General features: G+C 57.5%; 2 protein-coding genes and 1 long non-coding RNA gene across 6 annotated transcripts in view; 1 reads left to right on the top strand and 2 right to left on the bottom strand.

Annotated features, from left to right (window-relative positions):
- Positions 1–689, top strand: part of ESRRB (estrogen related receptor beta) — a 514,135-nt gene extending 513,446 nt beyond the window's left edge. Inside the window, exon 8 of the transcript XR_013761975.1 lies at positions 674–689. The gene's annotated coding sequence lies outside the window, so the exon portion shown is untranslated. The remainder of the gene's footprint in view (positions 1–673) is intronic.
- Positions 339–1,868, bottom strand: LOC306654467. Its single transcript, XR_013761976.1, has 3 exons — positions 916–1,868; positions 764–804; positions 339–657 (listed from the first exon to the last, which is right to left on the bottom strand). It is a non-coding gene; the product is annotated as an uncharacterized lncRNA (long non-coding RNA).
- A 176-nt stretch (positions 1,869–2,044) lies between these two features.
- Positions 2,045–11,162, bottom strand: LOC306653770 (uncharacterized protein). Of its 4 annotated transcripts, XM_079126743.1 has the most exons (6): positions 9,503–11,162; positions 8,802–8,891; positions 6,414–6,465; positions 5,818–5,926; positions 5,536–5,665; positions 2,045–2,377 (listed from the first exon to the last, which is right to left on the bottom strand). In XM_079126743.1, exons 1-6 carry the CDS (start codon positions 9,686–9,688, stop codon positions 2,372–2,374), a joined length of 573 nt encoding a protein of 190 aa, XP_078982869.1. In that variant the 5' UTR covers positions 9,689–11,162; the 3' UTR covers positions 2,045–2,371. The 4 variants fall into 4 exon arrangements, 1 of the variants encoding a protein (XP_078982869.1); XR_013761788.1 differs by lacking the exon at positions 2,045–2,377 and adding an exon at positions 8,945–9,102 and having other exon boundaries at positions 4,758–5,926; XR_013761787.1 differs by lacking the exon at positions 2,045–2,377 and having other exon boundaries at positions 4,758–5,926; positions 8,945–11,162.
- Positions 11,163–15,662: the final 4,500 nt, after the last annotated feature.

Genomic DNA, 15,662 nt, shown 5'->3' with positions numbered 1-15,662 from the left:
TCATGAAAGTCGAACCCCACAGAGTCAGCATGGCCTGTCCCTTCTGCAGAGGGCCCTGGTTTCCCTGGCAGGCTCTTCCTGCCCTGAGATCCTGAGTGAGCCGGGGGTCTCACTCCTGGGCTCTCTGCCCCACCCGTGGGCCGACTCCGGCCCCTTCGGCTCTGAAACACTGACTCTGCAAATCTCTGCAGAGGCAGAGGCGCCTGGCCGCTCAGCCTCCTCCCCCACACCCAGCCCCCTCCTGTCTTTTGTCACCCCACTTGGCAGTGCCCCTGAATCCCAGAGAGGGTGGCTTTCATTATTTTTTCTTTATTTTTATCAAAGCGGGTTTTTTTTTTTTTTTTTTTTTTGTCAAAAATCGTGTCTCCCCTGAGACAGTGCAGCCTCTGAGCAGGCTCCCCTTGTTTCCATGGTGACAGCAGCTGGCTCACATGTGTGGTTGCTATGGAAACGAGGCTGGTTCTTCCCTCCTTCTCCCCTCTCGCTCTCTCTTCCCTCCTTGGCCTCCTTATCACCCCCTCCTGCATATCACTTGGGGTGCAAGGAAAGGGCCATGGGGAGCCCCAAGCACCGGGGAGCAAACAGGTCCTGGCTCCTGGCCGGGCAGTCATTTCCCTGGACCTGGGGGATGCCTCTGTGGTCCCTTCCCTGCAGCCCCTGGGGAGGGGGTGAGGCCCAGTGACACCAGGCATGGGTGTGAATGCCCCTCTAGTCCCCAGGCGAGGACTGCCCCTGGGGGACCTCCTCCCAGCATAAAGCCTACCCATGGCCCTGGCTCATTTCCCACAATGCACTGTGTCTTTTCTGTCAAAGCAGAGGTGCGCAAAAAATAAAATAAAATAAAATTTAAAAGGCAGGATTTGGGGAGAGAAGAATCAATGGCAGGAGAGGTGGAGACAGGGAGAGGGAGCTTACCAGGAGCTCCAGCTTGCTTGCCTGTCAGTGTTAGAGATTATGTAGAATTGTTCCCACTGACACGGCTGAACGGAAAGGATGTGAGCCCTGCCTGCCTGTCCCAGATGAGTCCTCATGTCTGCCAGAGGAGCAAATGCAGGAAGAGAGGAAGTAACAGACTCCAAAATGTTACTAGTGCGTTTTTGAGGTGGTGATTTTCTTCTACTTTTCCTCGTTTTGTGTTGTGCTACCCAGGGGTATTCTACCACTGAGCGACATCCCCAGGCGTGATTAGATCTTATTTTTGGGAGAGAGTCTTGCTAAGTTGCCCGGGCTGACCTCGAACCCATGGTCCTCCTGCCTCAGCCTCCCAAGAGGCTGGCAGGACAAGGTGGTGATTTTCACTATAGCCTTTTGCTTCTTTTCCTCAGGGAATATATATTACATGTATTAAATGAATAAGTGACATGTCTGTTTGTTTGATCTTAGAGGGGAAAAAAGAGGGGAGTTTGGAAGGGGCCAGAGTCCAGCAAACCATGGGCTAGAGCTGGGGTGACTATTTAATTAGACTGTTGAGTCACACACTGAGACCCAGAGAAGTGAAGTGATGCCCCAGTGTCACACAGCAATTGGCGTGAAAGAGGAACTGGGGAACTTAAGTGTGACAGGAGAGAAATATAGTCAGCCTAGGTAAGGAAAGACCAAGAGTTGAGACTGGCATATGCTATGTATGGCGGTGACAGTGGCATTGGACCCAAGGACCCAGACCAGCAGGGAGGCGCGCCTCCCTCCTCTTCATGCCTAAGTCCAATGCCCCCAGAAAGTGGGCCCCGGCACCCCTTCCTGCCGACATCCCTCCCCATCTCCCAGGCTGCAGGTGGGGAGTTTGACTCCACAGTGAGACAACAGGGTCGCCCCTGGAGACGGCTGGAGAGCTGACAGTGCTGAAGGGGCAGGTTCCATCTCCAGCTCCAGCGAGGAAGGCATTCGCAAGGTCAAAGGACATGCCATGCGACGCTCACCCTCGCCAAGGCTGTTTCCTCCCCATCTGCAGCCAAATCACAGGGAGTGGCCCCAGGCACCTGGGGAAATCCGAGCAGAGGAGAAGCAGGCACCCAGCCAGCCTCCTGGATGGAGGCAGTGAGGGCCTTTGAGGTCCTCCTGGTGACCCCACCATCCCCCATCTGATGGACACACGAGGCAGGGAGGCAGCGCCGGCCCGGCTCCTCCTCAGGTAGTGGGTTCTGCCAGCTGTAAGGGCAGAAAGAGGAACACAGAGAACAAAGAGAAGAGGCCCAGGAGGGAGGGAAAGGAGGACACCGCTCCTCCCAGGCTGCCAGGAGGAGGGCTGGGCCCACCTGGCTTCTCTCTGTTCCTTGAGGCACCTGAACAGACAGAGATGGCTGGAGGTCAGGGGTGAAGGGAGGCCACTGACGGGGAAGGGGCAGGTCAGGCGGTTCGGGATGGGCTGTTGTGTTCAGTGCTTCAAGACAAAAAATAAAATGAAAAAGTTAGGTTTGTACTTTCTTTTTTGGGGCAGGGGGCGGTGCTGGGGATTGAACCTAGGGAGGCTTTACCACTGAGCCCCGTCCCCGGCTTTTTTTTTGCGGTGCTGGGGATTTGAACCCAGGGCCTTGTGCTTGCAAGGCAAACACTCTACCAACTGAGTTCTATCCCTAGCCCCTTGCTAATTTTCTGAGGCTGGCCTTGAACTTGGAATTCTCCTGCCTCAGCCTCCAAAGTCACTGGGATTACAGGTGAGCACCACCATGCCTGGCTTGGTTTATACTTTTCAGGTTATAAACTCTTTACAGCAAGAAAACCACCCTATCGTAAGGTTGCCATTTCCCTGGTACTACGCGGTCTGAGCTGAGGCCCTGAATCTAGGCACTCTTCCTACCGTCTGTTCACCGCAGCAAAGACTACCTGGAGAGGCACCCACCCAGCGGAATAAGAATTAAGGGTCCGACTGTCTAGCAATGAGTAATGGGTCGTGTCCCCTTTCAAGTCACAGAGGATTCCCTCTATAACAACTCTGATGAAAGAGTCCTTTCCAACCTCTGCTTGAATCCCTCCTATGACCAGAAGCTCATCACCTTATGGGCCTCTGGCCTCCCCGGGTCTTGGGCTTCAGTTGTCTCCTGCTAATACCTGTGCTTCCTTCCTCCTTTAAAAAACAAATTGCATTGTCGCTACAGAGCAGATCAGTAACCACAGCATGCCTGACGTCCGTGAGCACTAACTTGACCCTCACAACCAAGCAGGTCTGATTCCCACAGAACTTTTAAAACTCCCTGCCCGCCCCTCCCCCACCTTCAAAATGATTGCTTTGCTCCGGGTCCTTTCCACAAGCCTCAGCTCCGTGTGGCTGCCGCGTGCTGGATCTATTCTTGCTGTCTCGTTGCTCCTTTATTCTTGCCCTTGCGTCTGTGCCCTTCCTCCAGCTTTGAATGCGTCCTTTCCGTCTGAGCTCATCTGCCGGCTCTGGATGATCCACTTGCCTCTCAGGCTCCTCCCTTCTCCTTCTGTCAAGACCTTCCAGATCACACTGTCAGAATGTCATTCTGGAGGGCCTGCCAGATCGGCTGGGCTCCTTTCAAGGGCCCCCTGAAGGAAGGTGCTCTTCCTTTCCCTCCTCATTCTGAACATTCCCTGGCCGAGTTAGATCTGTACCCCTGACTCTCCCAGGTCCCGCTTTCTTTGAAGTGCGCAGAGCGTATTAGTTTCCTAGGGCTGCCATAACAAATTATCACATGCTGGGTGGCTTAAAACAACAGACACTTATTCTCTCACAGTTCCGGAGGCTAGAAGTCTGAGATCAAGGTGTAGGCAGGATCACGCTCCCTCTGAAGGCTCCAGGGAGGCGTCCTTCCTCGCCTCTTCTACTTCTGATGTTTGCCTGAAGCCCTCGGCGTTGCTTGGTTCTAGCTCTATGGCTCCAACCCCAGCTCCCATCTTCACGTGGCCTCCTGTGTGTCTTTCTGTGCCTGTGACCCAGGGGCACTCTACCGCTACCTACATCCCCAGCCCTATTTATTTTGAGACAGGGTTTCGCTAAATTGCTGAGGCTGGCCTTGAACTTGCCACCATCCTGTCTCAGCCTCCAGAATGCTGGGATTACAGGTGTATGTCACTGCATCTGGCTCTTCACTTGATTTCATCTGCAAAGACCTTGATTCCAAATCAGGTCACACAGGCTCCAAGTAGAGAGAAGGCAGCACTGTCCTCACCCTCATCTTTACTGCCTCCCTCTCCCTTACCTCTGCCACCTAAGGCGCATTCAAATTAGCCTGCCTGCTTCCCCTGTCCATCCCCTTCACTACCTGACAGCCAGGGCCTTTCCATCTGGCAGAAACGCTGGGGCCAGGCTGAGCCCTGGTTTCCCTTCTCAGGTAGAAGAACTTGACAAGGTTACTTACCTTCTCTGGGCCTCAGTTTCCTGATGGTCAAAGTGGAGGTAATAGTAGAACCTACGTCATAGGATTGTTGTGATGCCCGATTGAGTCAATTATCCCATAAGGTCGTAGAGACCACTGCCCGGCCTAGGAGTGTGAATATTATCAGAGTCCCATCAGGCCTCACCACCCCCTCGCACGGATTCCTGCAGTGGCTCCCTAACCAGCCGCTCGGCAGTTCTAGTCTCCCAGCACCCAAACGCACATGGCGCCGTGTCCATCCAGTGTGTTCCACTACACGCAAGTCTTCACAGCACAGCCCAGCGCACCTTGGCAAGGCAGCCTCACCTGCTTCCACAGTCTTGCTTCGTTGCTTGCTATTTTGTGCATGTAGGTGCCTGCGCACGTGCACACAGGTGTGTGTGCGCACACACTCACACTCACACACACATACCCCACCGTCCCCAAGTCCCTCTGAACCAACCATGGCTCTCGGGAAGCCCCTGTCCCTCTCCTGCCTCTCAGCCTCTGTACTCCCCCTGGGACTCTCCTGTCCCTTCCCTACCTGGATGTTGGGCGCTTCTCCCTCAGGATAGCTTCAGTGGGTCCTCACCATCTCCAGGACACTGACCACCACTCCTAACCTTCTAACCTGAGTGGGAGCCCATCTTCTGGGTCTTTGTGGGCGCCTTCCCTGCCTCCGCCCCTCCCAGCTGGGAGCTATTGCAGGACCAGGAACCCAGGAGGAGTGGGAAGGAATGGAGTGTCTGTGGTGTCTGTCTCTAGGCCCTGCAGACTCTCCTTTGACCCACGTTTCTATTGTACTTCATACCCACCTCTCTTCTAGTCACGGGGACCTTCTACCACCTGCCATTCCCCAGAGCCTCCACCTCTCGGACTCCCTGCTGTCCTCAGTCTTTCCCTGCTTTCTTGGCCTCCTCAAACAGCCTCCTTTTACCCCACTTCTCCCCACCTTGGGTCACTCATGGGCTGTCTCTCCCTCCAGATCATATTTTTGTCTCTAACTGGATTGTATATGTGCACCAGCTGTTTGGGGGTGTCTTTATGGGAAAGCTGCTCAGTGTACAGTTGTTAGGAGCTGGGTGCCAGCAAGAGAGCAGCCCCCAGGGCTGGCAGGCAGCAAAGAACAGCAGCTCTCACCCTTGGGAAGTTTCGCTGTCCCCAGAGCTTGCACCGCAATCCCCGCCACCCAGGGCAACACCCCAGGGCACCCCTTGGGGCTTACCAGGGGGCACCCATGCCCCTCGGGGATCACAGGATCTCGTTGGCAGAGGAGGAGGGGGTGGGAGGAAGAGGCCTCTCCCCTGGGGTGTTGCCATGGGAAAGGCTCCCGCTGGGGCAGCTCGAAGGCCCAGCTACAGCAGAGAAGAAAGACCGCAGTGCCCTAGGCTAAGGAGGTCTCAGAAGCCAAGGATGAGAGGTCCCCTCCTGACAGAGGCCACACTGGGTGACAGCCATAGCCCAAGGGCCCAGCTGGAAGAACTTTAATATAATGCACATTCCTTACCTGGCCCATTTGTTCTTGGGGGCTGAGGAAGGCAGGACCACGTCTCCTCTGTATTCAGGGCCCAGCTCAGCAACCAGGCCCAGATCCACACTCCAGCCCAGACTCCCACCTGCCAACAACAACAAACACGGCGTCCTTCCTGCAAGTCTCACACACATCCCTTGCAAGCCATCAAGACTGGTCACTACTAGCTTCTGAAGCCCCTCGCTCCCTCTACCCTGAAGGTCCCTTGACTTAGCCCATCGGCCCTCTTCCCAAATCACAAAGGGACCCACAATTCTGGAAGTGGAAGCCAATCTGTAAGAAACGATTTGTTGAAGGCCGGGTGTAGAGGTGTACACCCATAATTCCAGAGACTCAGGAGGCCAAGGCAGGAAGATCCCAAGTTCAAATCCAACCTCAGCAACTTAGCAAGGCCCTAAGCAACTTAGGGAGAACCTGTCTCAAAATAAATAAGGCTGAGGATGTGGGTCAGTTGTTAAGTGCCCATGGGTTCAATCCCCAGTACAATTTAAAAAAAAAAAAAAAAAAAAAAAATTTTTTTGTGGATCTCCCATGACAATACAAGAGTACCCACAGTTTGCCCACACCCAAACCTGGTCTTGTCTCTCTCCTGGTAAGACCCTTCTTCCACGGATTCCCATGGAGCTGAGGAAAAACACAGATGTAACTTTGGGGCCCGTGGTCACCCAGCGCTCTCTTGCCTCCTAGGGGTAAGACAGCTGTGCCTGCGAGGAAGGCAGGTGCCTTTTCCAGTCAGGCCTGCTCTAAATCCCTCCTTCCAGGATGCACTTTCTGCCGGCACCCTTCGTTTTCCCTAATTCCCAGGCTCCCAAGATGCTGGAAGTGCCCCACCTCCCACCCAAATGTCTCTGGAACCTCCCGGGCCTCCCTCCCGAGGAGGAAGTTCATCTCCACCCCTCCTGGCGGTGAGCACTGCTTGCTACTGCCCTGGCGGAAGGCTGGATGGCCAGTTCAGCCTGGCTGCATGCCCGGGGCTGCTGCAGATGCCACACGGAGGCCTGTGCCAGGACCTGGGCCCAGCAGAGACTTAGGTCCCTCAGCCCAGTGTTCCAAGGGCAGCACCAAGCTGGCTCTCTGCTGCTCCAGGCCCCGGCTGCCCTCCATTTTGTATTCAAGACCTGTTTGCTGCTTTGATGAAGCAGGAACATTTTCCAGCTGCCCCGCACTCCTCTCTGCATTATTCATGGGCTTCTCTGTGCTACCAACAGGCAGGCTGCTCTCATGCCCATTCAAAGAGTAAAACCGTCAAGGCCCTGGTGAAATGGTGCCCCTCGTGCCCCTCCCACCTGCCCTTTCTAAGTCACAGCTTTAAGAAGAGTTGGGGTGGCCTCACATGTCTCTTGGGGTCACTGGACCCTTTGGCTCATTTACTGTTTCTTGTCCAGACCCACAACCTGACTCCAGGCCTGGCACTGGACAGGGATTTTGGAAAGCTGAGAAAGAAATGAATGTTTTCTTTTGTTTTGAGACAGAGCCTAGCTAAGTTGCTGAGGCTGGCCTCAGCCTCCTGAATTGCAGGCAGGCTGGCAAGAGATGACCTGGGTTTTTTGGGGGGTTTTTTTCCTTCTTCTTTTCTTGGTACCAGGGATTGAACCCAGGGGCGCTTAACCACTGAGTCACATCCCCAGCCCATTTTGTATTTTATTTGAAGACAGGGTCTCACTGAATTGCTTAGGACCTCGCTAAGTTACGGAGGCTGACTTGGAACCTAGGATCCTCCTGCCTCAGCCTCCCAAACTGCTGGGATGACAGGCGTGTGCCGCCGCACCCAGCTAGAAATGAGCTTTGAAAGGACCTTTCCACAGGGCAGTCAGTCAGAGGTCTTCTGACCTGATCTGTCTGTGAATCACATCCAGGGTCCTGCAAATCCAAGGTCTGCCTCATTGCCTCTCCAGAAAGGCGGGTCTCACGGGGACCACCAGACCTGGACGCACCACTGAGTCATGTTCCTGCGCCCTGGGCCTCTGCCTTCTGTCTCCACCCTAGGACTGGTGAAAGGCTGCTTCAGGCAGCCCCCAATCCTGGTGCTGCCCTGGTGGCCCTGCCCTGGCCCCCATCTTCCACCTTCCGTCCAGCTGCTTCTCCCTTTGTGAAGAAAGGACACTGGGCCAGAAAGTTCACCGTGGGGGCAGCAAGCATGGCCCCCTTTCCCCACCTAGGGTGTGGTCTGCAGCCTGCTCTCCTGCCCAGTCTTCCCAACTCTTCCCAGGGACGCTGCCCGGGTCGCCAGTTCTCAGCTAAGCCCTGGGGGCCCCGGGAGGGGTCACAGCCCCCCCCTCAAGAGCAAGGAAGTGGGACCAGTGACACCCACCACAGCTCGCCAGCAGGCAGGCTCAGCTTCCCCACGGGATACCAGAGAATGTTCTGGATGGGTCCCATCTGTGCCATTGGGGGGGGGGGGGTCTGTGACCTGGTGCCATTGTGCTCTGTGCAGTCAGTCCCCTATTCCTCACATTTACTCTCTGAAAGCTCCTGGAGGTGGGAGTCTGTACCCCTCTTGGTGGATGAAGAAACAAGCTCAGAGACCTTGATGTGACCGCGGTCACACAGCCGACCCCGAGCCTCTGACCGGAAGGCACCCCTTAGAGACAGCTCCTGGGGTGGGGGCAGACGTGGGGATCTTCCAAGAACACGCCCGCCCTCCGCCCCTGCTCCACACCACCTTCCCAGAGGCCTGCGCTGGGGGACCTGGGGTGCCACGCCCATCTGGTCGGGAGCGGTGGCTCTGCCTGCCCCTGAAGGACCGGCTGCTCAGCGGCAGCACCAGTATCCAGGCAACCAGCCTCCCGGCTTCAGATAAGCAGAAACAGCTGGGGCTGCGGGCTTCGGGGCTGGGGAGCCGCACGGAGGGGGCGCGGCCAGCCGCCGGTGGGCATGCGTTATTTTGAGCCATTATTCTCACCGTCCCAGACCTGGCCTGAGCTAGGACTGTCCCCTGAGCTCGTTCTTAACGTTCTTACCATTGCTGGGGGCGGGGCGGAGGGGATCTCTAGGCCTGCCCGGCTGTGAGCCTGGCATGATCGGGGAAGCAGGGGCACGGGGTCTCCCTCCTTCGTCAGCCTCCAGGGGAGGGCCGGGCCAGCCTGAGCGCAGGTTCACTTACCCCACCCCACTGCACCCCAGAAGGGCAGCAGTCCCTGCAGGGACAGGGGTGCCGCAGGTGCAGGGGCCAAGCACACAGTCTGATCAGCCAGGTCTTGCTCAGGCTCAACTCTGCTGTGACAGGCCTGGCCATGCTTCTTTGAGCCTCAGTTACCTCATCTGTAAAATGGAGACAAAGGCCCACCCTGCAGGTGGGAAACGGGGTAGGAAGGAAGGGACGTGCCCAGCACAGTGCCTGGCACCGCCAGTGCTGATGTGGCTCTCCTTCCTGTGCCTGGGCTGCCCTGCCCAGCCTGGATCTCTCTCCCACATAGGGTTCTGTCCTCTCCAGGCTATTTCTGTCTCCTGCTCTAAAGGTCAGTGCCTTTGCAGGGCTATGGCAGCTGCCACCTCTTTTCCACCTCTAAGTGGTATTAGAACCGTGGCCAGGGGCTGGAGGTCACTCCAGGTGGCGTCCCCCCGCCTTCGCACAGGACCGGTCTGGACATGCCCACTCTGCCACACACACTGGGCCCCAGGGCCACCTGCAGGCCTGGAGCATGACCTTTTTGACTGACACCACATCAGTGGCCAGCCGCTTCCTGTGCTCCTTCCCTGGGTCCAGCTCCAGGAGGGGACAGGCCCTCCTTGAGGAGGCTTGCGGGGAAAGGGGGAAGCCACCGCCTGCCACCTGGGCAGGACTCATCCCGGGGAGGCTCAGAGCTCCTCTCCCTCTGCCCTCCAGCTCCCAGGGGCCGCCCCCCATCTGTGGCCTTAAGGTCTGGGGTCTGTAACTGGGGACCTGGGACCCGCAGGAGGTGACCGCCCTGTAATGAGGTGTCCCTTATCCCCTGCATTAGTGCAGACTGCCACCCCAACCCTGAGGCAGGGCCTTCTCTGGCCTAGCAGAGAGGGGATGGCTCCCTCCAAAGGGCCCCAGAAAGAAAGTGGGAGACTCAGCGCAGCTATGTGAGCCGCCCTGGTGGCCTGGCTGGCTTTCTGTTCAGGATAGCCTGCCTCCCCCGGCAGCCCCTCAGAGGGGACCGCAGCCAGTTCTGTTGCACAGAGGATGCAGTGAAGGCCCCGGTCCAGCTGCTCCTGTTGCTCACATGCACACAGGAGTTCCACGCCCACCACGTGTCCTGACAGAGGCAGGGGACGGAGGGTTGACCCTTCCTGCCCAGCGCCCCTAGGAAGGAGGTGTGAGAGGATGGGCACCCCCAGCCTGGGCTGGGGACAGTGGAGGCCCTATCCATGGTGCCCGAGAGGAAGAATAATCGAGCAACAGCCAGGCTTCTCCAAGCCAGACTTCCCCACCTGAAACTGGACGGAGGGAAGGGCAATCTCCCTGCGGCTGGGGGAGGGATGGAGGGAGAGGTCCCATGTCCCCAGCCCACCAAGCCAGCTTCTCCCCTTCTCCAGCACCCTCAATCCACTCTCCCCTGATGCAGAACAGTCAGAGGGGACTCAAAGGCAAGATAAACAGAAGCAAAAGGGGCTCAGGAGGAACATTCCAGAACTAAAAATAGCCAGGCCAGCTGCTGGAAGAGCAGCAGCCTGCAGCCCCTCCCCAGGCTCAACCCGCCAGGGTGCCCAGCCAGCCGGCCCCACCTCCAGCTCCTAACTGGGCCCCCGGCTGAGGAGTCTGGAATGCCAATAGGCTAAATCCACAGCCCATGTCACCTCCTGGACCCCACCCGCAGGGAGGGAGCCCACCCGGCCAGGCCGTTCACTGGGAAGTCCAGGCAGCTCACCCTCAGGCCGGCCTTCTCTATTATGGTTTTGACTAAATGAATGTTTGCAGTTCTATCAGCCAAGATAGGGGTCTTGGGACCAAGAAGGATGTCGCTCTCCCACCACTGGTAAGCAATTCTGTTCCTGCAGATGGAGAGGGGAAGGCTTGGAGGAAAGAGAAAGTTCCAGGAGAAAACTCATTACCAAGCACCCACCGTGAACCAGGCTCTGCTAGGCTGGGCCTTTCCAGGGTCTCTCTCCATCCTCACAGAGGGTAGATGTTGCCTGTCCCCATTTTCCAGAGGTGGAAACTGAGGCTCAGAAATGCAAAGAAAAAAGAAGCAAAGTCATCAGAGGCAGTCCAGGAGCAGGGAGTCCCCACGGCCAGGGGCTGCCCCCCAGGGCGCATGTTCTCCCTCAGCAACCATCTCTCCCCTCCAGCTGCTGCCGCTGAGGGACCCCCTACAGCAGCTGAGATAAGCGCTGGAGTGGAGCAACCATGCCTGCCAGAGTTCAGGGCCTTCTGGAAATGTCAGCCCAGTCCCCACGCCCACAGCTGGAGCCCAGTGGCCTGTGCCCTGGCCTCGAGGAGCCCCTCTCCCTGAGGACACGGAGGCAGCTGCCACTGCTCTGATCACTGCTGGGGAGGGGTGCTCTCACACTGACACCTTGGGGTGTGCCTTCAGGGGGCCTGCCTGCGAGCACAGGAGTTCCAGGGGCCCCTGCTGGCTCCGGTGGCCCCAGAGACAGGACGCCCCTCCCTGAAAAGCCCGGAAGCCCGGCCAGGCCTGTGGGGTCTGCTCCTCTCCCTGCCACCCAACCCGGAGCCAGCGCCCTGCACCAAGGCAAGAGCTACCACTGCCAGCCAGTCGAGGGTCGAGGGTCGGGTGGCTGGGGTTTGTTCTTTCAGGGAACAGAAGGCAGCTGCGCAGCCCTTGTCCCCCCGGATGCTGGAAGCAAGAAGAAAGGGGCGCTCAGAACCCGGGACTTCTCCTTGTTGTCTGCCTCCCTTTTCTCGGATGCCCAAGTGTCCTGCCCTCCTCTACTTAAATACACCTGACGACAGGTTCGTCCCCAGGAGAGCGCTTCTGTAATGGCAGTCCCCTCCTTGGGGTGCAGAGCTGGACTCTGTCCCGCACATCTCACTGTCTGGTCCTGCCCTCTGGACCACAAAGCCACCCTGCTTTCTGCTGAAAGTTTCTTCAAAGGTACGGGTGCACTTTCTATTCCTCCCTCCCTTCCTCCCTTCCTCCCTCCCTCCCACCTTCCTCCCTCCCTCCTTCTCTCCCTCCCTCCCTTCCTCCCACATTCCTCCCTCCCTCTCTCTCTCCCTTTCTTCCTCCCTCCCTCTCTCCCTCCCTCCCTCCCTCCCTCCCTCCCTTCCTCCCTTCCTACCTCTCTCCTTCCCTCCCTCTCTCCTTCCCTTCCTCTCTCCCTCCCTTCCTCTCTCCCTCCCTCCCTCCCTCCCTCTCTCCCTCCCTTCCTTTCTACTGGGGATTGAACCCTGGGATGCTTAACTACTAAGCCACAACATGAGCCCATTTGTTATTGTTGTTGTTTGCTTGTTTTTGTTTTTGAGACAGGTTTTTGCTGAGTTGCTTAGGGCCTCTCTAAGTTGCTGAGGCTGGCCTTAAATTTGCAATCCTGCCTCAGCCTCCCAAATGGCTGGGATGACCTGCGCGTGCCACCACAAGCAGCAAAGGAAGAGCTCTTTCCCAGATGGTAGGGTCCGGGCTGACCTTCACAGTGTAGAACTGGGGTCAACCATGGAAAGAATGAGGCCATTCCAAGCCGAAGGGGTTGATAGCAGCTGCTCCCCAAGCCCTGTCCCTTGGCACTGGTGTCACAGACACCTACAGTGAAGGCGTCATTCACATGGGCTCTTTATTTAGCAGGAGTGGGAGCTTTTACTGCCCTGCCCTCATAGACTCTGGGGAAAGCTTCTCTGGTCCTATAAGCGAGGGGTCGGTCATTCACAGTATGGACGCTGCATTGTTTATGAGGCTTGCCGGGCTCCTGGGCCAAGCATTTAGGAGTCCTGAGACGGGTCCCTGCCACGCCATGTCCTCTTGCTCCCTCAGCACCCAGGTCTCACTCCCCACTCTTGTCCATCCACCTGGCCTGTCTAAATCCCCCACTGCTCTCCTCCCAACTGCCCAGCTTCCAGAGAAGTACCCTGCTGACCAGTTCACCCCCAACTCTTTCTCCACCTAGAAGCCAGAGCACTGTCGCATGTCCTTTACCAGCGCAAACCTTACAATGGTTGTACGACGAACTTCAGATAAAAACCAGACTCCACCTCTTGGGCTCCAAAGCCCTTCAGCACTGGCCTTGCCCACCACTCTGATCACTGGTCTTCCAAGAGCATACTAGGCTCCTACCTACCACAGGCCCTTTGTACATGCCACCCCTCTCCCTGGAACATCATTCCATTGGTTTTTCACATGTCTGGCTCATTCTCAACCTTCAGATCTCAGCTAGAATCTCACCTTCTCAGGAACACCTCCCATAACTTAGATTCCCTTTTGAATTCTCTGTTACAGAGCTTTTTATTCCATAAATATCATTTGTAATGTATTCGTGCACTCGCTCATTCATGTTGTTGTCTGTCCGCCGTGCTGAGATGTAAGCCTCATGAGCGCAGGGCTCTGGTGTCTCACCAACTGCTGGACCTGCTGCATCCCCACAGGGCCTGGCACCTGCCGGCACACAGGGACCATTTGCTGGATGATAAAGTAGCACCTTTGCCCTCGCCTAGGCTACGGGGATCTAGAATCCAGGCCTCCTTGGAAACAGAGAGATGGACACGAAAATGCCCAAGGGCTCCCTGAGTCCCTCAGGGGAGGAATGGCAGGCAGGCGCGGTGGTGCGCACCTGGAAGCCCAGCTTCTGGGGAGGCTGAGGCAGGAGGATCTCAAGTTTGAGGCCTGTCTGGGCAGCTTAGTGAGACTCTGTCTCAAAATATAAAATAAAAATGGCAGTAGTGGTGCTACCCAAACTCAAACTGGGTCTCGGGGGACAGCTGGAGTGAGGGAGTCAGAGAAGGAACCCAGGGGAGGTCCGAGGGTGATGGACACGGGGCGGGCCCAGACTCCCCGGGGCTTCCCCGGCCACCCTCCACCCGCGTCCCAGCTCCAACAACAGGCACAGCACGTTTCTGTAGGAAGACGGGGCAGTGCCAGGATTCCAGCGAGGCTTCCCTTGGCCAGACACTTCTCCATAAAAACAGCACAGGTAGCTCTGTGTCCCTACGCCCGCCCCGCCACCCAGCCCCCTGGGGCTTGTCACACAGTGGGAGGGCAGCAGAGATTCTCCTGGCAGCACATGAGGTCACCACTAGGGTGCCCGACACCCACTCTCAGCATCTGTGGACTTACAACAGGGGCAGTCTGCACACCCCACGCTCACGGGGGAGACGATTTGCTTGACAGCCCAAGGAAAAGGCTCCACCTGCCACAGTTTGTAAAAGGAACCCTACAGCGAGTGAAACTAAAGAGAACTAATGTCGACTTGTGGAAAGCCAATGTGGGCGCTCAGGTGACTTGAAAAAGATCACCAGGTGTGGTGGCACTCGCCTGCAATCCCTGCAACTCGGGAGGCTGAGGCAGGAGGATCGAAAGTTCAAGGCCAGCCTCAGGCACTCAGTGAGGCCCTCAGCAACTTAGTGAGGCCCTGTCTCAGAATCAAAAATAAAAAAGGGCTGGGGAGGTGGCTCAGTGGTAAAGTGCCCCTGGGTTCAATCCCCAGTACGAAGGAAGGAAGGGAAGGAAGGAAGGAAGGAAGGAAGGGAGGGAGGGAGGGAAAAGAAAAGAAATCACATATGTCGGTAACAAAACCGACAGGAGGGTGCGTGTGGGCTGCGAGGGCTTGTCGGGTCGCAGGGCGTGTCCAGGGGCTGCTGCGCACAGCTCCTCTGTTGGATCCTGCTGTCCTCCCTTATCTCTGCACACCTCAGGATCCAAGGGGCTGAGGCTCCGGGCGGGAGGAGGGAGGAGGGCGCCGAGGCCAGGATGGTGCATGGCCGTCCTCCCCGCAGTCACTGCCTGGTGGACATTCCTATTTTCTGTCTGGCAGGGGTGGGGACACAACCTGCATGTAGCTGCTGCTCAAGATGAAGCCCCGGGACACGCCCTGGCCTGTCCCTTATCATCCCTCTTCCAACCAAGCACCACATTCGTCAATTGCTCTGCTTTCCTCCCGCCGCCCGCCAGTGCCCTCGGTCCCTCCTGGGTCACTGTGGAGGCCTCCCCTGGCCTGGCCCACCCACCCTCACCTGCCTCCCTGGGTCCCCTGCAGACCTGGCCACCTCCAGTGCACAACTGCCTGACAGTGTCCCGCCCAAGGCCCCGGGTCTGTGGACCTGGCACCACACCCGGCAGCCCTTCCGCCCCTCTGGACCGACTGACTGTGCCGGCCTTGCATCGACCTCCCTCCTCGTCCTCGCCACAGGGCACAGGAAGGTGCGCGGACACGGCGACACTGCCTGGTGACGCCCTGGGCCAAGACGCGCCTTCCGATTCTTCCTCCTCCCTGAGCTGGGTGACCATGTGGTGGCAGAGGAGGCCCCAGAAGAGCCAGCCAGCACCAGCGCCCAGGCGGCTGCCGGGGTCGCCATGGAAACCGCGCGCAGCACCTCACAGGCCTGGCCTTCCCCTCTGCCTTTTTTGGCCGGCTTCCTCAGCCACCCTGAAACCCATTCACCAGGCGAGAATGGGTGCCCCTGCCCCCTCCCTGTCCTTCTGTCCCCTTTGGCCAACTCTTCCTCCCCTCCCTGCTCCTCCCAGCCACCCTCCCTTCAGCAGCCTTTGCCAAAGTGCAGGGAGGGGAAGCCGGGCCAGGGAAGGAGGAGATTTTCAATTCTCAGCCGATTTCCCCTGACAGGCAGCGAGCCCTTTCATGCAGTTTCCCCTATTATCATAAAGGCAGGAACTCGCATTAGGATGAATGAGCAGAAACTCGGGCTTTGTCAGAGCCTTGGCAGAGCGCCAGGCATAGAATGACCTAAA

Source organism: Sciurus vulgaris (assembly GCF_902686455.1).
Source record: "Sciurus vulgaris genome assembly, chromosome: 2".
Classification (NCBI taxonomy): domain Eukaryota; kingdom Metazoa; phylum Chordata; class Mammalia; order Rodentia; family Sciuridae; genus Sciurus; species Sciurus vulgaris.
Note: the sequence above shows the minus strand (reverse complement) of the source record. Positions and strands in the feature narration are given on the sequence as shown.

Excerpts from the sequence above, each read along its gene's own strand:
- LOC306653770 (XM_079126743.1), bottom strand. The coding sequence starts at position 9,688 with ATGGGGGGCGGCCCCTGGGAGCTGGAGGGCAGAGGGAGAGGAGCTCTG. Across the intron at positions 6,466-8,801 it reads CCGCCCCGCCCCCAGCAATG|CTCCATGGGAATCCGTGGAA; the intron begins GTAAGAACGTTA and ends GTTTTTCCTCAG. Across the intron at positions 5,666-5,817 it reads CCCAAGAACAAATGGGCCAG|CTGGGCCTTCGAGCTGCCCC; the intron begins GTAAGGAATGTG and ends TCTCTGCTGTAG.